This window comes from Ascaphus truei, chromosome 4 (assembly GCF_040206685.1).
Source record: "Ascaphus truei isolate aAscTru1 chromosome 4, aAscTru1.hap1, whole genome shotgun sequence".
Lineage (NCBI taxonomy): Eukaryota > Metazoa > Chordata > Amphibia > Anura > Ascaphidae > Ascaphus > Ascaphus truei.
The window spans coordinates 236,220,961-236,242,983 of record NC_134486.1 but is presented as its reverse complement, the minus strand read 5'-3'; the positions used below and the strand labels follow the sequence as shown (position 1 = coordinate 236,242,983).

The 22,023-nt window shown below is 38.1% G+C and overlaps 1 protein-coding gene across 2 annotated transcripts in view; it reads right to left on the bottom strand.

Moving 5' to 3' along the window:
- Positions 1 to 7,316: 7,316 nt before the first annotated feature.
- Positions 7,317 to 22,023, bottom strand: part of THBS2 (thrombospondin 2) — a 116,033-nt gene continuing 101,326 nt past the window's right edge. Inside the window, exons 17-21 of one of the 2 annotated variants that reach the window (XM_075597053.1) lie at positions 21,433 to 21,660; positions 19,895 to 20,166; positions 18,794 to 18,891; positions 15,332 to 15,471; positions 7,317 to 10,195 (exon numbers count right to left, since the gene is read on the bottom strand). In XM_075597053.1, coding sequence (XP_075453168.1) covers positions 10,188 to 10,195; positions 15,332 to 15,471; positions 18,794 to 18,891; positions 19,895 to 20,166; positions 21,433 to 21,660 — 746 coding nt within the window. In that variant the 3' untranslated portion in view covers positions 7,317 to 10,187. The remainder of the gene's footprint in view (positions 10,196 to 15,331; positions 15,472 to 18,793; positions 18,892 to 19,894; positions 20,167 to 21,432; positions 21,661 to 22,023) is intronic. The other variant, XM_075597052.1, reaches the window with a different exon arrangement.

The window sequence follows — 22,023 nt, the reverse complement described above, 5'->3', positions numbered from 1 at the left end:
CATTTACTATTTTTATAGAGTCACAATCGCTTTCTTTGGTATAATAAGTGCCTTATTTCTCCCATACATTCATTTATGTATGTGAGGCTCACGCCGTCGGGGTGCTCCCCACTCACTTTCACCACTGTGGGCTCTTCCGCAAACTTCGCAAACTATTATCGCAGATTTATCCAAAGTTTTTCTTCTACTGTACAGAAGCTCGCATCACGGTCTTAACCAAGAAAGGTGTAGATTCTGCCTCCGGGTCCGCAGTTGCCATCTTAGCCTTTGACCACCTGAAGAAAGCCTTTGTGTCTGTTCCTACCCTCATCCACCCAGACCCAAAACTACCCTTTACCCTGGAGGTGGACGCGTCAGACGTTGGGGCCGGGGCTATCCTGTTGCAAAGAAAATCACCATTGGCTAGACTACATCCAGGTGTATTTAAAAAAAAAAATTCTTCAGCTGAGTGAAATTAATATGTGGGGAACCGGGACCTATTGGCAATCAAGTTTGCTCTCGAGGAATGGAGACACCTCTTGGAGGGCACGTTAAATCACATGACAATATTAACCGACCATAAAAATCTCCTTTACATACTATAGAAGTTGCTCGCCGCCTAGGCGCTAGACAGGCGCGTTGGTCGCTCTTGTTCTCCCGCTTCACTTACATCATCTCTTTTGTTCCTTGGTCCAAGGACCTCAAGGCAGATGCTCTCTCTTGACAGTTCCTCGCTGAGGATAAGTCCGAAGATCTACTGGACACTGTGCTGCCTTCTAAATTGTTATCTCTGCCAACTCCTTTGATGTTATGGACCAGATCTGTCTGGATCAATCCCATCACCCAGAGGGTCTCAAAGTCCCGGAGGGCCACCTCTTCACCGCAACTCTATACCAAAAAAGGGTCCTTGAGTGATGTTACTCCTTTAAATTGTCTGGACACCCAGGTGTTCGTAGGACCACCAACCTCGTACAGCGAACCTTTTGGTGGCTAGGTATGCAGGCAGACATCAAAGAGTTCGTCCACGCATGTGCCACGAGTGCCCGTAACAAAACGCCGTGAAGCAGACCCCTGGGACTTCTACAGCCACTCCCGATTCCGGACCGTCTTTGGAACCATTTGTCTATGGACTTCATAGTAGACCTACCTCCTTCCAAGAATTCAACCATAATTCTCTTTACAATGAATCCATCCAGGAGTCACCATTTTTTATTAATTATGAATTCAACCCTTCCCAACTGCCATTGGCCTCTTGTTCCTCTGAGGTACCAGCCATGGATAATCGAATCCATCTCCTTCAGGACTTATGGAAGACTCTTCTCTGCCTCCACAGTCTTGCCTTATCTTGCTCCTAATCTTCCTGTGTACCAACCCAGCTTCCCTCGACCATTCCACTCTCTCCAAACCTAACCTCGGCAAACGGACTAAAACGATTCTGCGCTCTCCAAACCTAGACACGGCTAATAGTACCTGAAACGTTCCGTACCTCTCCACCTCTGACCCCGGCAAGTATCTCGACCATCCGCACCTCTCCAACACCAACCCGGCTACCCCGACAAACTCTACAATCCGGCTGTGAGTGGCGTAATATCCATTCCCACATCAGCACCGTGGCCCCACCTTGTTTGTGGTGAGGACAGCGTGACAATGTACTTGTAATTGTACTTATTAATTATGTTATGGCATTTTTCTTTTGGATTATTCTGATTGTATAGTTACTGAGTAGGTTTCCTGGCTATGCACTTCTTTAACAGAGGCTATGCTAAAAAGCTGTGTAATACGGCATAGCTCTTATGGATATATGTTAAAATGGATAAGAAATGAAAGGTGTCATTTATTTTCCCTGAATGCTAAGAGATAAAGTTGTAAAGCAGTGTTACAGACCTGTCTGAGACATGTTAATGTGCTCATAAGTGGTATTTTTATTTGCTATACACTGTACAGTGGAGGATTATTTTCACTTTTTTACCTACCATAACTTAAGGTGACACAAAAATAGATTGAGGTAACTGCCGCTCCAGAGAAAAAGGAGAAAACTCACCAGGTGTATACTGTAGGTGTGCAGGTGTGTAATATATTAAACGTTGTGTTTTATATGTCCATGTTGATACTATCATTATTTCATCATCATAGATATGATCTCTATTTTACTATGATCTATGTTATCATGGATATTTGTTGAGTTGATATATCTACATATATCTTGTCCTGAATGTGAAAATCAATTTGCGATCCATTAGGATTACGACATAGCATACTGAATAATTTATGGTCAGTGGTACTCTCTTTTTTGGATACAAACAACAATATGTTGGCAGTTACTATTGTATTCCCACATATCTGTGGATTACTGCAGTATTATCCAATTTAGTTTTTTCTTTTCAGGACACTATATAGTATTGCATTTTGGTCTCAGTTTTTAATTTGTTTTTCACTCCTTTCGTATTTTATTATTCTGTTCATGTTCTTATTTATGTTTTATTCCTTTGTTATTCTTTTTATTTTTCGCACTTTAATTGAAATCAGTTGTCTGATCATTGGTGGTGGCAGGTATATATATATACTATTCACCTCCCCAATGATTTACTCCCTGAGAAAGTGCCACAGTTGGCGTGAAAGGCATGGGAGGAGTGTCCTATGTATTTGCACATTTTTAAAATGTAGTTAAATTAATTGTTTTTAACTTTTTTTCGGCTGGTGAGTTTTCTCCTTTTTCTTTGGAGCGGCAGTTACCTCAATCTATTTTTGTGTTACCTATTTGGAGCGATTGAAGAGACGCCTTCAGGGGACCATTGGAGGATCCATGCAGCAGGCAGTGTTTCATAGAAACTATCATGAGATGCAGGACGGTGATTTTTCGTGATTAGTGGCTACTCCACACCAGGCATACTGGGGACTTAAGGGTTGTATATAGTGAGATCTAGCCATGTGTGACACTACTAGCTAACCCAGGATAACATACTTGACTGTATATTTATTAACCCCTTATATATGTCTCCTCCTCTCATTATCTCTGCATATATCATAGCTGCATTGATTAGCCTCTCAACCCGGCTTTTTGCCCCGCTAATTACATCATATATTTGTTACCATTTTATGGTCGTTTGCCCTCCTTGAGCCTAAATTCCGTTTTCTCTGGTGCATAACTTATGGTGTATAATGTATACTTGTGAAGAAGGCAATGGTACCCTACATAAAGTTTGATGAAATGTTTAGTAACCACCTCCTGATGGCATACGTCATGTGTCCGAAACGGGTTGAGGTTCTTACATTGTTGCGCTAACACGAGGTTCAGAGGTTGTTGGAGCCACAGCATCAGAGACTGCTGCTACTTTGGAGGAAAGCAGCCGGGTGCGTTTCCTTGCTGAATAGCAACAAGTTGCATCACTGTTTGCTTCATCCGAGGTGTGCACATGATTGATTTTACTATCTTGTAAGTAACTGACACATGCTTTAATAAAATAATTCTACCATTTTATTAATTAATTTCTTCAGTTGTCAAGACTCTGTTGTGTGGTCATTTTGGTACAGCGGTGTGGAGTAACTGCACATAGGAAGATGCTGCAGCGAGAGATTTGACTATACTGTCATTATCAGACCACTAGATTAGGACTCTTCACAGTAAGCTTTCACCCGTTTCCTGCTATACAAAGATTTCAAGGATTTTACACAATTTAGTATTTAGAAGCAGGAACAGTTAAGTAGGAATGAACTTGAGAGGTTGAAACACATCTGCCCATTTCCTTCCCAGGAGGAAAAGTGAAGTCATATTGTCAGTAAAACCACAGAATACGGGAAGAGGTATCTTTATCTAGACTCACCACCAGTGAATAATTGCACCTAAACACAAAATAGATCAGTGTTCAAACTATTCTTGTTCTTCATCTCACATAAAAAACTATTTTACCCATTCCAGCATTACATAGAATAAGCAAACCCTTGTTATTGCCTGAATTGTTGTACAGATTTAATAGATGTTATTACCCCCGTTAACATGGAGAAATGCAGGACAAACATAATGGTAAATATCATGTGCGTTAAAGAGATAACACACGTGTTCCAATTTTTCAATGGGGCTTGTGGTAAAACTTGCATTAATAATTTGGTAACACGAACGTATCACGTTAATTGGAATAATAATGTCTGCTACATTTGTACCTACAAAACTTTGCAAACCACACTTGTAGAACACATGATGCTGTGCAATTGTGTTATACAATAATAGTTACATAGTAAAAGAGTTAAATAGTTGATGAGGTCGAAAAAAGACGGGCGTCCATCAAGTTCAACCTATGCTAAATGTAGACGACAGATACTTTATCCTGCATCCGTATTTACAGTATATTTATCTAGAGGAAGGCAAACACAAAACCCCAGTGAAATATCATCCAATTATATCTCATAAGGGGGAAAATAAATTCCTTCCTGACTCCAAGAATTGGCAATCAGATTACTCCCTAGATTAATATCCTTCCCATGTGTACTTTTTGGTGTATCCCTGTTTACCTTTTCTTTCTAGAAAGATGGCCAACCTTTTTTTAAAAACAAATCTATTGTATCTGCCATCACCGTCTCCATGTATAATGAATTCCACATTTTAACTGCTCTTGCTGTAAAGGACCCTTTCCTTTGTTGCTGGTGAAATCACCTTCCCTCCAACCTAAAGGGATGACTCCGATACCTTTATACTGCCCTTGGGATGAATAGTTCTTTTGAAAACTCCTTGTACTGTCCCCGAATATATTTGTATAATTATCATATCCCCTCGTAGATGCCTCTTTTCTAATGTAAATAAATCGAATTTGCTAGCCTCTCCTGATAAATTAGATTTTCCATCCCCTTTATTAATTTAGTGGCTCTTCTCTGCACTCTCTAGTTCCATAATGTCTTTTCTAAGGATTCGTGCCCAAAATTGTACTCCATATTCAAGGCGTGGTCTTACTAATGCTTTATAAAGGGGCATAATTATGTTTACTTCCCTTACATCCATTGCCTGTTTAATGCAAGATAGGATCTTGTTTGCCTTTGCAGCTAATGCACCCCTAAATCATTCTCCATCAAGGATTCCCCTAATTTATCCCCATTTCATTTGTAATTATTTATGTTTCCCAAATGCATAACCTTACATTTATCTGTATTAAACCACATCTGCCATTTACCGGCCCAAGTTTCCAGTCTCTCCAAGTCCTTCTGGAGAGAAATTACAGTAAATCCTTCTTTGATTCTACTACCTTACACAATTTAGTGTCATCAGCAAAGATGGAGACTTTGCTCTGTATGCCAACCCGAAGGTCATTAATAAAAAAGTTAAACAGCAGGGGTCCCAGTACCGATCCCTGAGGTACTCCATTCACAACTTTAGCCCAAACTGAAAAAGTTATATTTATGACAACCCTCTGTTGTCTATCCTTCAATCGATTTTCAGTCCAGGTGCATATATTTTTATTGAACCAAATTTGCTTTATTTTGTACACTAACCTCTTGTGTGGAACCCTATCAAAAGTCTTTGCAAATTTTAAGTAGATCACATCAACTGCATTACCCTGGTTTAAATTCCTACTTACTTCCTCAAAGAAACAATAAGGTTAGTTTGGCATGATCTATCCTTCATAATCCATGCTGACTATTACTAATAATTTTGTTTTCCATTAGGTATTCCTGAATATTATCCTGTATTAAACCTTCAAGTAGCTTCCCCACTATTGAAGTCAGGTTTACAGGTCTGTAATTCCCTGGTTGGGATCTAGCTCCCTTTCAAAATATAGGCAGCACTTCTGCTATACGCCAATCTTGTGGAACTGAGCCTGTGGAAATGGAGTCCTTGAATATTAAACGTAATGATTTGGCTATTACTGCACTTAACTCCTTAATGAAACCTTGGATGTATGCCATCGGGGCCAGGTGCCTTATTTATTTTAATTTTATCAAGCCGCCTATGAACTTCTTCCTCAGTTAACCAATTGTTTAATAATATAGAGCTTGTGGCTTCCTCTGGCGGCACAACTACTACTACTATAATGTTAAATAAGCTATTCTGTAGTTTTTCTTTTATTATCCTACCTGTATCAGAGGGTTCCCCAGAGCTGATCTGTGGTCCCCCAATGTTTGGAAAACCTCAGACACAGGAGAAAGCCCTGAGCGAAACTGGTAGACTAACAATAACTGTGGGGTCATTGCTTATCCTTTCAAATGTTTACATTACTTATATAATAAGTAAGACCAAATAACAAATAATACTTTATCACCAAAGGGAGATCTTTGTGCCAGATTTTTTTTTTACAGACTCACTAGATCTAAATGATTAGAAGCTACAGTAACTGTGATTTGGTTATGTACTGTAGATATGACAATTTAAGTACTGTAATTTATAACAAATATTCCATCCTTCATGATTTGTCTAAAATATACTGTTCAATTTTGCAAAAAGTAAACAAAGGGGTTAATCCCATATCTTAATCGGGATAGCTTTTATTGATAGAGGTGACACTTTCACTGTGGGGATAAACTCAGAATGGGTCATGTGTGTATTAATCTGATATATACAGTACAGTATGGTAAAAATAAAAAAGTGAAACGTGAACTCTTTTCCTTGTGATAAAAAAAGGTTTTAAACTTTTATCTTTAGTATCTCTCTTGGCTCTTTAATAAGGACAGGTCAGGCTAACGGGAAAAAAAACACTTTCCATGTCAGCAGCCAAACCTTTACTATTAGCAGCGTTGGATTTGTTTAGGAAAGCCAATTACACTGTTGTTTACAAAAGGTTGTTTTCTGGTCGGCTATGTGGGATTGCACCTTTAAGGAGCACTTTGTGAACATACTGTAGTCTTCCTATTTTGCCTTAGAGCACATCTGATGTTAGGGTTATTTCCCATACTTAGGGTACCCACATATCGAACGTTTTCAGAATTTTAAAGTGATCACTATTTGCAACAGCAAACTGATGAAAAACATACTTGTAGTTTATACTAAGATCCGTATTGAGATTTTTGCTTTTATCGTTAGCTATTTATTAATTAATTGTTAACAAAACATGTAACACATTGGCTCATAACACTATCAATTGTCAGGGAGATTTGATTTCAAACAAGTTAATTTTACAATTGTCATTCAATGCAATTTTTGATTTTGTGGTCCTAAATTGTATTATATTTAACAATTTATAAATCCCAGATTGCACTGGGGTGAAAGGCAAAATTCCAGTTCTGAATTAAGTATCTCTCCAAAGGACAACCAAACAAAAATTATGTACAAAAGAGAAATAATTTTACTACCAAGACAAAAGGTAAAGAGAAATGTTTTGTTGAAACCTTTGTTTATAGTTTATTTCCTATAACAAATCTTTAAAAATGTATAAAAAGGTAGTAGCTGGCTAAATGAAGGACTTTCAATTGTAAAACTTCGTCCACGTAAACAAATAAATAATTATTTACAATCTTTGGCAAACAAATTTTTTTTTTGTTACTTCAACAGAACTAAAAAATAAGAGGAAGAGAGAAAAAAAAGACATCATAAATAATTTACAAAAGCAAAAATTATGGTACAGTCTATTAATATTAACATCTTCTTTCCCACTCAGAATTTTGTGGAGCATGACCCCAAATAGACTACACATCAATTACAATGCATACATTTAATGAAGATATGGAATGTGTTGTATCAAACAAAAAAGACACTACAAACTTGACAATTTAAGGGTAAAATATGGATTCCTTAACAGGACAATAGTATAAAATGTGCAATAAAACCAGAACACAGTGGGTTTATTCTAATGGATAAAGCAATAAAATGTAAGGAAATTAAACGCACAGTACTGTAGATCACAATTAACAGGTGATTCTTTTTGATCAGTGACCAATATAATATGATTCCCTTATTAAATCCTATCTGTACATCAAATACTCTTAGTAAATGTTTTCTTTTAAACAAAGCTCTGAAAAAGTAAAAAAAAAAAAAAGTGTATATTGTAACTGACCAACTGTTGTTTCTAGCTAGAACAAATTCTGGCATCCACTAGCATTAGCAGAAAGTCATATTTACACTAGTCATACAGTACATAACTACAAAAACTACTATAATCAAGCAATTAAAAGTTATCAAAAACTGTCAAAGTACCATAGTCCTAAATCAGCAGACAGAGGTCAAGAGAGTGTGGTGCAGAAGAAAATACTTGCATTAAACCTACTTTGAATATCCATTTCTTGCCATTGAAACAATATACTGCACCAACATGTTTCAGTAGGCAGCTGTCATGTAAGCCCAAAGTAAAACAATGTGTGTTACCTGTCAACATGTCAATGCACTTTAAATCAGCAGGATAACAAATGTGCATTTTGCCATGGCATATGTACAAGGTTAATATGTTTTGTTTGTTAGGTTTCTTATGGCATACAGTACAGTATGAGGAAAAAAAAATATCAGTTTGTTATGATTATGAATTGGGGTTTTGTCTGGAAGGAAAGTAATAATAGTAAAAAGGTGACAATACTCTTTTCGTTACATTCTAAGCTAGTGGCATAATTAAGGTACTGTATTTCCCAGGTTCATTAAGGTTCATTTTATACCAACAATAACAGCTGTTTCATTTTAATTCATAAAGTGCCATTTTTCCAATAACATGTCAGCTATCAAATATAATTGTCTTCTTTATAATGTCAAGAGAATCATTTTGAAAATGAACCTCAACATCAGTATAAAGAAAGTATGTTGGGGTTATTCACAACATTTGATATTTGATGAAGTTTGGTTATCAACATGTAGTCAATAATTTTATTTGCATCAATTTGCCCTGGGTGCATTGGCAATGAATATTGCGGGTGATTATGTAGAACAATAGGCAGAGCTCGCGGCAAAGGAATTTCTTAACATAAAAATGTTAATTGGATATATTTGTGTCTGCCTTCTTTTTTTATGTGCTATGAAATTGCTCAGTGGTCTGTTTACACTGGAAACTTGCATCAATTGCATCAAACATGAATAAGAAGTGTTACATTTCACACGGATGTTCCAAGACAGAATAGCAATTTGGGGAACTACAGGAGTTGCAGTACACAGTTCATGTATTGTTCAAGAGTTTCATGCTTATTACCAGCAACAAACTAATAAGGCTACAACATTAATCAGCCAATTTAACTGATTAAGAAAAAAATACACCTACATTTACTGGCTACTTATATGTACATTACATTTTCTCTTTGCTTATAGATGTCAAAAAGCAAATATCTGCATACTCTGCTGAAAACTGTTCCTAGCTCCAAAAGATAGCTACTAACCACCCGTTCCCATTAGAAACATATAAAACAGCCTCAAAACATTTTATTAACAAACACCAGAATCACAAATGTAGTAATTCTAATGTTGTATGTAAGTTAAGCACAATATGAAGCTATTTTCATAATTTTATAAAACAAACATTTCTTTTTGTACATATCTTTTTTTTTTTTTAAATTCTGGTGGGATATGTAATAAAACTCAGTCCCTGAAAAATTAAATGTAAATGGAATCTTGCTTATGCTGGTTTTGTTACAAATACTCAGTTTATTATATTGTAGTGCGCTAACAATAGTCTTCCCCTTTCACTAAAATATGGGGAAATATCTACGTACTGTAGATTGATATAATATTGGAATCAGAGATGAGAGGGAATTTATGAGAATCTGTCAAAATTATATGTACTGTAAACAATTTAGAACTGTCAACATATCCATGGAAGTGTATAGTGTGTGAGTACTCTATGTTACAAAAATCTGCAGATTTCAGAAGACAATAATGTTACAAATATGTTGCAGATACTCAAATAATGGTGAGTTTGGTAGACAAAGGAAAATTATGGTGAAGTATGTCAAAATGTATACATTAATACTTATGTTTTTGTTTATATGGGCCAGGAATTATATATTATATCCGCATCTTATATTATACTGTTATATCATATAGGTATCTATAGAGAATATTTCAAACATTCACCCATCTCTATATGCTGATTTAACAAACCAAGAAATGTCTAACATGTCTTTTTGTCTCCTCTTCTCTGATGTGTTTGATGTTCATCATCTGTTCCTCTTATATTTTGTTCTCAGAAAGTACATAAGGTGTTTCCCTCCCTGTGGAAAAGAGGCATGCAAAGGACATGTGGGTGTACCAGGGTGAGCTGAGGTGTCTTGGTCGCATAGGATATACAGTACTTTCCAAGTATTGTGGCAACCAAAGATCAGACATCTGCAAATAAGAAAACAAAATTACTGTTTAGTTACCATAGCTGTTATTTGCAATGATATTGAGAGTGCAATGGTAATGATTTCTAAAACAAAAAATTGCAAGGTCCTGAGTGTACTCCAAGAAACCACACAGATAACCAATTCCAGAAAGTACCAAAAAACATGTATTTAAATTTGCAAAAAGTAATTCTGTCTGCTAAACACTTACTCTAGTTAAAAGTGAACTTCGCTCAGGTTACAATAAAATTATGCTTTCGTTAAAAATCAGTAACCCAACACTGGCATTATATAGCATTTACAAACAACTGTTCCAGCTCAATAGTTTTGGGGTGTCATCTAAAATTCTGAGCAGCCTTTAAGAGGGCCAAACGATGTGCTTTAGTTTTTTTTTTTTTGTTTAAATCTCTCAAGCTTCAAAGAAGGGTTCACGAAAGCAAATGGGCAGCAATTTTTTTACAATAATTTTGATGATAAAAAAATAAAAATAAACAGATGTTGAGTGTTTAAATCACCCAGAGACTTCATACACAGTTCAATTACAAGCAAATACATTTTGGATGCTCAGAGAACGATGACGTACTGTATGCCATTGTACAAACATATGGAATTATTAATGAGAATGCATAATGAACAGGCTTGTTTCCATCATGAAGTTATGGTGAGATCAGAGACAAGAGCAAAATACTAGCCAGCACAGTTTCCATGGTGAAGTGTATTATATGTATAGTGCTGCCCCCCTTTACATTAGTTTTCTGAAGCTCTGTTTTATAACTCAAAGTCTTTCTTTATGCTCAAAGTTCGACTCTCTCCCTTTTATTTTATACTGTACTCACTCTTTAGAGTTTCAGGGACAGTGGCAGTTTTTGTCAAAAACATGAAACTTTCGTGAAATCAAGTGACAATGATAAGTGAGTGACTTGTAAAGACTAGACCTTCTTAGGCCGCATCCATGGCCGGCGAGACCGTGCGACGGTGTGTGCAAGGCACACGACCAATTATATGTGCCTCTATGAGGCAGTCTTTAGAGGGCACTACAGTGCGCCAGTCGAAGCTCAAAAGCGTGCAAAATAGAAGGATGCAAAAAAACTGATTTCTCGCACGACGGCCGGGTCATGTGAGAGGTTCACCCAATGAAGGCGAACCACCTCTGTGATGTCACGGTCACGGTCACGCCCACTGTTAGGACCAGTAGGTCAGGCCAGAATATGCACTTGTGTTAAGCCATCCATTTTGTCTGTTCATAACCAGTTAAGATTCTGTAGTCAGCCTTTTGCTGAAATATAATTTCTAATGCACTCAGTATTCTGCCAAGTTACATTTCCTTTTTCCCTTGTTCAGGATATTGCTAAGATACTTTTTGTATTGTCAGTTTCCTGCTGTTTTAGTCAGTAAACAATAAGACTGGTTCTTTTAGAGAGGCAGATCCGTATAACTTAGTTGCTAGAGATTCAAGGTCTCTTTTGATAACAGTCAATGAATAAGCTATGTATTCAGACAGTGCCTTTATTGGGAGAATCACGTCCCAAAATCATGCCACTAATATGTCCTGACCCTAAATCACGCCTCTAATCAAAGCTGCGCCCAAGCTACACCCAGGTTACACCTATGTTATGCCTTTAACCAAACCCCTCTGTTTCCCTGTATAAAAATCATAACCCTATGCTTAATAAACGGAGACAAAGGAATTTGAAATCTGGCTTCTGTTACATTTCTTTTCCTTCGTTTTCCGGGCCCGTGATATCATCAAAATCGGAGATAACAAGTGTCAGTGCGTGAAAAGCTTCCCGGGGGAGTCTGCTGCACGGTGCAGATGTGTATCCAGTCACAGAAGCCTAGGCAGGGAAAAGGTTTCCCTTCACCCCCGACACGCCTCTCCATCACATTTACCCAGGCCACAAATTGCTGCAGCTAAAACGCGGGTGACGTTAGGGGCACAGTTGCGTGTGTGCGATAACCATGGACCCAGCCTTAGGGGCATATATTGAAGTTGCAATAAGTGAAATCACTCAGCCCTTTAACAACTTCTGCATAATGTTTAAACTGTTTAAGATGTTTCTTTATATTTTTGCCAATTAAGAGTAGCAGCTGTGAAAAACACAAAATACAATATCAACTGTATTTACAACTTGTTAATTATTATTAACTGAACCAGTACATTACAAAGCACATAACTAGGATGAAAAATGCAAAGTACACACAATTTGTAATAAAAAAGGGTTTTTATAAATGGCACTGGATCCTTAACACTTCTGTAAAAATGGGTGAAATGTGAAAATCAGTGGATTTTTGGCACTGATTTTGCCAAAATCCAATCTGCAAATGGAAATCTATATTTGAATCCTGTCTCAATCACCCTTTGATCTGTCTCTTAATTAAATTCAGCTTTTGCACTTAGGCTGGACAACACCCTGTTTAGAAAAATCATTTGTTTTAATGTGCCTCACATGTGATAATTAAGCAGGCTGGGCTGAACTTAATTCAGTCTGGCGTCTTCTTAGGCCCATATAATCACAAACATAGTAGCCCTTGCTGTCTGCAGCCCATGTTCAAGTAGCTCATTGTATGTAGCAAGCAAAGTGGAGATTAAAAAGGAGGAAAAAAGGAGTGGACAAGTGTACAACACCTACTGGTCCTAATACCTGAATTTGATCTACGCTGGAAAGGAGGATATTATCTACACCGGACTGCACATATCATCACTCTGCTATTGCTAGGATGCCGCTTTTACTATTTATATTTGCTATGACCTCACTTCTTTTCAAATTATCTACTTCTTTCTACCAGCCTCATTATGTCTCTAACTGTATTCATATATCTCCATCTCTCCTTCCTTCTCAACTTATCAGTTCACATGAACTCCTTTCTTACCTGCACCCTCTGTCACTACACAGCTATACCCCCTGCATCAAACCGCACCCTACAAATCCTTCTCATGGATTTTGTGTAATATACCAACAGATTTGAGCCTAAATCTGATTCCAGCTTTGTACAAATCCGAATCCATTTACTGATTCTGAATCCCTGAAATATGGCTTTAAGTGGAGAGAGAGTCAGAGGAGGAGGGGGGGAGGAAGGAAAGAGGGGGGGAAAGAGGGGGGGGAGAGAGGGGGGAGAAGGGGTAGAGAGGGGGGATGGGGGAAGAGGAGAGGGGGGAGAAAAGAGGGGGTAGAAGAGAGGGGGAAAGGAGGAAGGAGAGACGGGGGAAGAAGGGAGGAGAGAAAGGAGGGGATAAGAAGGGGGAGAGGGGGAAGGGGAGGAGGGGGTATTTAGAGGGATTCAAGCACTATAGATATATTCCCTCAAACTTCCCTCCAAATAACATTGAAGAGACACCTGGCTCAAAAAAGAGCACACCTAAATACCTGGAACTTCCATAAGAACTATATTGACAAGACCGAGCTCATGGTGGCTGTGTCACTACGCACTTTAAGGACTCTTACCTGATTGTCTAAGGTAGTTCCTCAAGTGCCTGTAGCGCTTCGCGTGTTGACGCAGCGACATTTTGCCGCCACAACAGAAATTGAATTTTCGTGCTGCAGTAGTGTGACATCAGCATCATGTGAGCTGGTTCAGTATATGAGGGCAAATCAGATCCGTGATGCGGACGTGCTGCGTTTGCATGCCCTCGTTACACCCCTGATCGCCGTGACCCATCTTCTGCAGCAAGCGCACACTTTGCTGGAGATGCACGAGTGCATGTAGGGTGCACATGGAACTGCGCGCCCGAGCCGCCACTGTGAGCTCGTCCTAAGGCTGCGGCAAGGGCATGAGAGCATGCTGGCGCTCGAGCTCAGCGCTCATTCTGCTCAGAGGATCTGTCTCCTGCTTGTTGCATGCACAGGGGGGCATATCGGGGGGGCATGGCCATGACGTCATGGATGTCACATGACGTGCCAGCGAGCTGCAGATAAAAATGTACTTGTCTGAAACCAGCTGTGCGCCATGTGCTCACGTGCAAGCACTCGCGAGCGCTCATGCTGGACAAACACATCGAAGCAATGTGTTTGATTGCGCTGAGCGTGACTGCGCGCACCCGCTCAGCGTCACCCTGACCGCAGCCTTAGTCACCTTGTATGGAATGGGGTACTGGTGTCAGTCCCAACAGGACCAAAACCCATAACTTCTGCTAATCTTGGCAGAAGCTAAACTTATGAGTTCAACCAACTTTAGTGTGAGCTAAACCCGCTGATGGGTAGCATCACTGTCAAAGCATACATTTGAGCTCTCCTGCTCACACCGTGGCTAATTCAGCTATTAGCATATCTCAGGTGTGCTCCTTTTTGTGCACAAGGAACATTGAACTGGCAACCAGGAAATGGAAGTGATCTGCTTTTAAAGGAAGCCAGGTATGAGCAGTGAGAAGTGAAGCTTAAAAATATGCTGCCACAGTGATGCTAAACAGCAGCTGGTTTTGCTCATACTGCTAGAGTTGCTAACCAGACTAGAAAAGGTTGTGGGTTCTGATCCTGTTGGGCCTGACACCAGTACTTTTTCTCTCCCCTCTCCAAAACCCACATTCAAGGGATTTCAGTGATATTTGGAATTATAACAATCTGAATCTGCCCAGCAGATTTTCCGTGTGAGAAAAAAATATGTTTTTTGAAACTGATCTGCAGTTGAAAGGAATTTACAAATCTACGGCAGATCTGAATTTCTTTGAATATTTCGCCCATCTCTACACTTCTGCTGATTTATTAAATGTATATGACAGCAGAAATATTACATCATTGGGTGAAATGGATCATTAAACATGAAGGTGATAATCCACATAAAACAGAATTCATTTGTGTACTCCAATGTAATGGTTGATAAATAATTGTATTTTAATATTTTAATTATCAATAAACATAACTTGAAAGTTCATATAAGTACAGTAACTAACTTGTTCAGGACGGATTGCTAACAGTTGTTAATTCCCACACACTGGCAGCCCCCTCATTATACAATGTCTGAGAACTCAAATGATTGTGATTGGAATTTATAGTTCAAAACACCAAATCAATAGTAATACCATAATTTGGCTTCAGTGTCACAGAAATAGTAGGAGAGCCTGATAGCTAAGCAATTACTTAGTTTGGGAATGTGGCTGTATTTACACGTGTATCATGTAGAATTGATTTTGCAGCAGATTACTAACCTTTACATTCATATTTGAGATCAGAGAAGAAAACCATCTCTTGGGAGAACACAAAGAGTCCCAGCCGTCCGCCAGCATACGTTTGGTCATACAGTGGGCCAGAGTCTGCCATTATCTGTTTCCCTTCAAACACTACCACTCTGTAAGGCAAAATAGAAACATTATATATATCATAGGAACAGTCAGGCACTCCTATCTAATAATTAACATGGCATTGTGAAAAAGGTCACGAAACGTCAATCACTATTTAATAAATACTAATTTCACCAATACTGGTCCTCCATTTACTGTATAATAGAATAAAGATATACTTCACCAAGAACCAAAGCACAAAGAAGAAGACACAGCATATCAAGGTATGTGTTTAAACACAAAAAGTGTATTGTACAATAAATAAATCCAATGTTCCGGTTCAGCTTGGGAACCTTCATCAGATATAAAGGAGATAAGACCGCTCATCCCATATATACACTAAACACAATCAGAAAAATATGAAACAGGTGCTCAGAGGGGATAGTGCAACTATTATAACAGGATTGATCCCAGTAGGATCAGAAAGGATTCCCTCTATACTTAGCACTCAATGTTGGAATACAATGGGCGGACTAACAATGGTCCAACAGGTAAGTACTGTGAATAGGTCAAATTGGCCTATAAAGACCAGGAAAACCAGGGAGAAAAATAAAAAAGTTTTATTCAATTATTTTGGTTAAAAAACATATATATCGCATTCACACATTAAAATAACCCCATAATGAAGTGGCTAGACATGCAATCTATCAAGGTAAGTATCCTTTTTCATTTATAAATCCAGATTGCTGTCAAAAAAGCATCTATTTACTTTGATCCAAATATCTTACAGGTAAGCAGATTAATGGTATCACTGTATAGCCATATACAGCATAGATTATCTCTAGTAGGAACAGTCAATACAATTAAATGTCAGAATTCGTAAGGACCGTCCTGTTTCTAACAGGTATATGTATCAGCATAGGCAGTAAAACTATTGGTATGTTATAACCAAAAGGCACCCAAGAATTATATGGATTGTCTATGCTTGTGGCTTAGAGTGCTCCTGTGTTATGATCATAGGTGCCTTTGGCTATACAGTGATACTATTAATCTGCTTACCTGTAAGATATTTGAATCAAAGTAAATAGATGCTTTTTTGACAGCAAGCTGTCTTTATAAATGAAAAAGGATACTTACCTTGATAGATTGCATGTCTAGCCACTTCATTATGGGGTTATTTTAATGTGTGAATGTGATATATGTGTTTTTTAACCAAAATAATTGAATAAAACTTTTTTATTTTTCTCCCTGGTTTCCCGGTCTTTATAGGCCAATTTGACCTATTCACAGTACTTACCTGTTGGACCATTGTTAGTCCACCCATGGTGTTCCAACATTGAGGGCTAACTATAGAGGGAATCCTTTCTGATCCTTCTGGGATCAATCCTGTTATAAGAACCTTCATCAGAGTTTTGTATTTACATGAACAAAACATACGGATATATACACCCTCATACCCGGAAGTAATACGGCATCTTGTCCCTGCAGCGTCCGCCACAGCGAGCGCTGCAGTAGCCAGCGGGGACCTGGCCTTAACCGGCAGAGGCTACAGCTACCCTTTGCTTGGCTAGCTGTAGTAAACTGTTTAGTTAGTTTGTTCCAAGCAGCCATAGATACATTTACTGTATATATTTAGTTTCCTCTACTGCATGTCATAATCTACACTGAGTTGTTAACACTTGTTGCTTAGCAACGCTGTGGAGTGAGCGTGGCCCTTGGATTTTGCGGGCTTTTACAGCTAGTATTACTTCCGGGTATGAAGGTATCCATATATGTATGTTTTGTTCATATAAATACAACACCTTGATGAAGGTTTCTTAGCTAAACAAAAACAAGGAACTTTTTTATTGTGTTGAGTTTTTTGTTTAATTACCTTCCTGGATGTGCTGTCTCTTCTTCTCCAAGTCGTTATTGATTAAATCTCTCTCTCTCGCAAATGAGGGGGGCACACAAGTACTGTCTCTTACAAATGCCTGGGCACCTGATAATTGTCTTGATAAAGGTCCTAATGGGGGACTGGCATGTTGGCCTCTAGTCAATAAATATTTTTATTCGCAATAGGTCCTTTAAGTGCAGAGCCATTTCTATATATATATATATACACTGAAAACACAATCTCAGGTAGGGCTATAACAGCTGTCTGAAGTTATTTCTGTTATTTTCGCTTGGCTGGCCTCCAAATATTTCCAGTTTTTCCCCAAGAAGCCAGCTTTGTAGAGCACATTAGGCTGGCCAAAAGCCAAGATTCGTTTAAGAATCAGTGTTGGTGTTTCTCGATTTATTCTAGCTTGGATAAGACACAGAATGTCTGCAGAGACTATTAATACACTGTAGCATATCCCTTGACATAAAGTATCATTAAAAGGGTTTGCTTTATGACCCTTCCCACTTGTAATTACATATAACATTTTTTACCAAGTTTAGTATATTATAACAGACTAAAAAAAGTATTTTAATCGCTGGGCAGTGCACTGTGGGTGTGTTCGCTCCATAAAGGAACGTTCTTTACAGAAATGTTTTAGGATTATATGAAATATACATTGATATAATGCAGCAGTTTTTGTACTGTAACCTATTTTCGACTGTGTAACCCTTGAAAAATGTCTTGTAACCTCTGTTTTAGTTATGTACCTAAGAAATCATTGTTTATGTAGTATGACCCAGTGTAACCTGTTCAACGACTACATCAAAAAGAGACGTTTTGCCCTTTTATAAAGAGATAGCGGTGTATTAAGTGCTGAATTGCATTACATATACAGTATATCTCTATATATATCATCTATGGTTATTAATAATAGTTAATAATATTCAATATAAACACCTTTTTGCATTCCTTGATAGAAAAGCCCCAACACATTGCCGTCGAGAAATGGTGGTGTCATGAAAAGCAAAGCATTCGCTATTACCACATTTTTATGGAATCCCTGTCTACCTCCCAGTAAACGTCTGGGTTCCATGGAACAGAACTTGAAAAGCACAATTATTTACTCATGATTGCTGGATCTGTAAAAGACCTTAGCAGAACTGCACAACAAAATGGGCCTGGAACCACTAGAAGCTTGTCAAGTTTTGGCCAGGTTCTGAATCACGTTTTAGTGACCAAAATGGTTTATGAGCTGCAGAACCGGCACACATTTTTTGCTATATTTACTAAAGAATAAGAATGCTCTATATTGCAATGAGGTCTGAGGGTCTAAATAGAATATAAATTGCACACATTTATATATCCACATTTCAGGTGCAACTGAAGTGAAATATTACGAGCAAATCTGGTGCACCTTTCCTTGTCTCAGAAATGCTTCTGTTTTGTACTAAAAACATTAGTAAATACCACAATGTGTCAGTTAGCTGTGGGGACCTGTAACAAATGCAGTGTTAACTTGCAATTACCTAATGAAACCAGTCTTAGGTCTATGGGTCAGATGCCACCTGTAAGCAGTATAATCCTTCCACCCAACATTTTTGGGATCATGCCACAAGGTTCTTACCTAGGGATAGAAAAGGAAATATTTCTGTATAATATATAGTCAAAATACTGCTGTGATTATCTTAAATATTTTGGTCTCCTTACTTAACATCAATTATTTAATTTCAAGTGATATATTTTTATGATGTGACTTTTGTGATCTCAAAAGTTTGACTAAAATAATCTATAAAATGTGCTATATTTGACCACTCAGTCAACCCAGTCTTCTGCAGGTAAAAAAAGCTCAACTGCAGTTTCAGCAACTTCATAGCGCCACATATTATCATGGATATGCGCTGCTTCCACTTTCTGGGACAGTCTGCCATGTATAGTTCGAGAGGTTCCCACTTTGGAAATCTATAAATACAGACTAGTGTACAGTACCTGTTTATCCAGTCATTTAATTATTAAACCACAACTTGTCTGGCATTTAATAACTACATTACTGTCCCAACCTGTATTGTATATTTCATCATGTTTGATCTCTTTAATAACCTTAAATGTTTTTTTGTTTTCCCTCTTTGTAACTGTGAAGTGCATTGAGTCCCATTGGGAGAAAAGAGATTAATAAATAAAGTTATTATTATTATTATTATTATTATTATTAATAATAATAATAATAATAATAATAATAATAATAAAAAAGTTATTTTTAAAAGTTATAAGTATATTTATTTGTATTCTGTTTAAGCTAGTTGTTTGAGTATCTATCTATCTATCATTATAGCTCTCAAATGAATTTACTTTTTATTGTTTTAAAAATGAAATTCCATTTAATTTAATATGAACTCCCGTCTTTATTGAAATTAAATTGGCAAAAATCTTCAGCCAATTAGTACACCTTTTAATATCTATTCTACTGTATGTGTGCCCTGTAGGATTCATCAACAACATTAGGGGCAGCATTATTAGATATAAAAGTGAACATGAATACATAGTTACAGTACCTTTGCTAATAATTGCTTAGAAAAAGGAATACTGGAATTACAAGAACCTCCTATTTTATCTTTTTTTATATACTGTACCTCTCCAGGTGTGTTTCCAGTATGCCAGAGGGCATTTCTTAAGTGCTCCCCAGTGCCTGTCGTGGAGTTCACAACTTTCAGAGACACACCGGAGTATCCATAAGCCCTAGATGGCTTATCCTCCCAATAGGTCTGGGTGACCTGCTTCCACATCAGCACGTAGAACCTACTGCTGGACTGATAGCCAAATACAAAGCCTGCATAATCATCATCACGATCGGTGTTCACATAGAAAGTACCACTGAAGTCAACTGAACTGAACTCATCAAAGCCTGCACACAAGAAGAAAAAAAATGAAGTGCTAGTTTAAATGACCTTATGACATACCCCTGCATTGCTTATATTTTTGATTGCTATAGTTTTATAAACAGTAGCCAATTCCCAAATTCAATAATGATTTCTAAGATATAATCATTTGTCGCACTCTCAAGGCTGCAAAATTAATAAGATATACAAAAAGCATCCGGAGATCTTGATAACAAAATGTGCTAAATAGATTTGTTTTTTCCATAGTAGGACATTTTTGATAAATTGTCCTGATATGTATTTTACCACCAAAGACCAATGCTTGCATTTTTCTTATTTTAAATAAACAACTCCTACTGTAAGTAGCCTTGAAACTAAGTTTAGATACACTAGGTTGCACATTGTTTGTTCTCTCCTGTATATTTTCTCCTTCCTTCTAAATGTACTGAATATTTATAATGTCTGAGCTTTAGGCTGAGTCCCCGCTGGTGCTAAGCTCGCTCAGCGGGCAGAGCTTGGCGCGGTTACATGCATATATATATATATTTGCAAGTTCTGGCTCATGTGATGCGCGCGCATGCGCGGGAACACATGCTAGGTGCTTTTGTAAATCAAAATTTTAAACTTTCCCGCTTGCTCAGATAGCCCGCAATTGCGCCCCCCTCCCCCCCGTGCGCAAGTTTCAGAACACCCGGCGCTCATGCTCTAAGCATAGGCACGTCAGCGCCAGTGGGGCCCAGCCTTACAAGTGGGAGAAGCATCATTTTAAATTTAAGGATCAAAATATCACCTCCGTTACAATGCTATAAAAGTATATTGCATAGCACTCAGTAGTCATTTTTTTTTGTGACTGTTTGGAAAATACCATTCTAGAGGCCTTATTGATTAAGTAGTGATTGTGCCAATTGCTACAAGATTGCGGGAAAACTGGCCTTCAAGTCAACAGCAGTTTTCCCTCGATTGCAGCACTACTGTACCACAGTGTAATGAATAAACCCCTAAACAGGCCATGCATTGATTCTACTTTCATGTACACATGTTTCAGGCTGGTCGAAAACCTGCTCATTATAATGTTACATATCAGTTTTAACGCTGTACAGCCAATTCATTGAATAGAATATTTGTTCATGTGTCACTATTCTTCCTTGAAATAAGGAATTGTAGATATGACGTTGCATTTTCCCTTAATATCTGTGGGGACATCAATGTATTATCACATTAGACTTTCTCAACCAGAAAGCAATGGATGTTTTTCAGAGAAAGACATTGGGTGACAGGCAACATTGACTTACCAACAGCTATGCCAGGATCTGAGTTGGCAGTCTGTACCAGCTCCTTGCCCTGATGTCGAATGACCCAGTTAGGATCAATCTGAGCTGTTCCCTTTGGATCCAGGGGAACCATTTGGAATTTTCTGAAGTCAGTCTCGCTAATGCCACTGTTCTCCGGGCAGACGTCAAAGATATCAGGAATGCTGTCATTATCAAAGTCGTCCTTGCAGGCATCACCTCGGCCCCCACCTGCGAGAATAAAAGGTTACTCAGCAGAAGTGACATTAGGTGCTTTCAAAATTAGAAAGCTACAGTAGATACGTTGCTGCATGCAGAAAACAGATGGAAAGGTTCAAGAATGTTTTTTCCCGCCCCTCTAACTGTTAACAATCAATTGAAAACACTCAGATTTAAGCAACATTTTCCCCCTGAATCATTTCATGTGACAGTTGCAGTCACATCTATCACAAGAGAGCAGCATTCATCTTTGTGTCTCGTTCTTAGTGATCTTGGGAGCGATGCCTGGTACGGTGAGATCTTCCTGATTCATTATATTCTGGCTTGCTGCAAGGTATGTTATTTAGAGGTGAATGACTTCTGCCTTTTATCCCT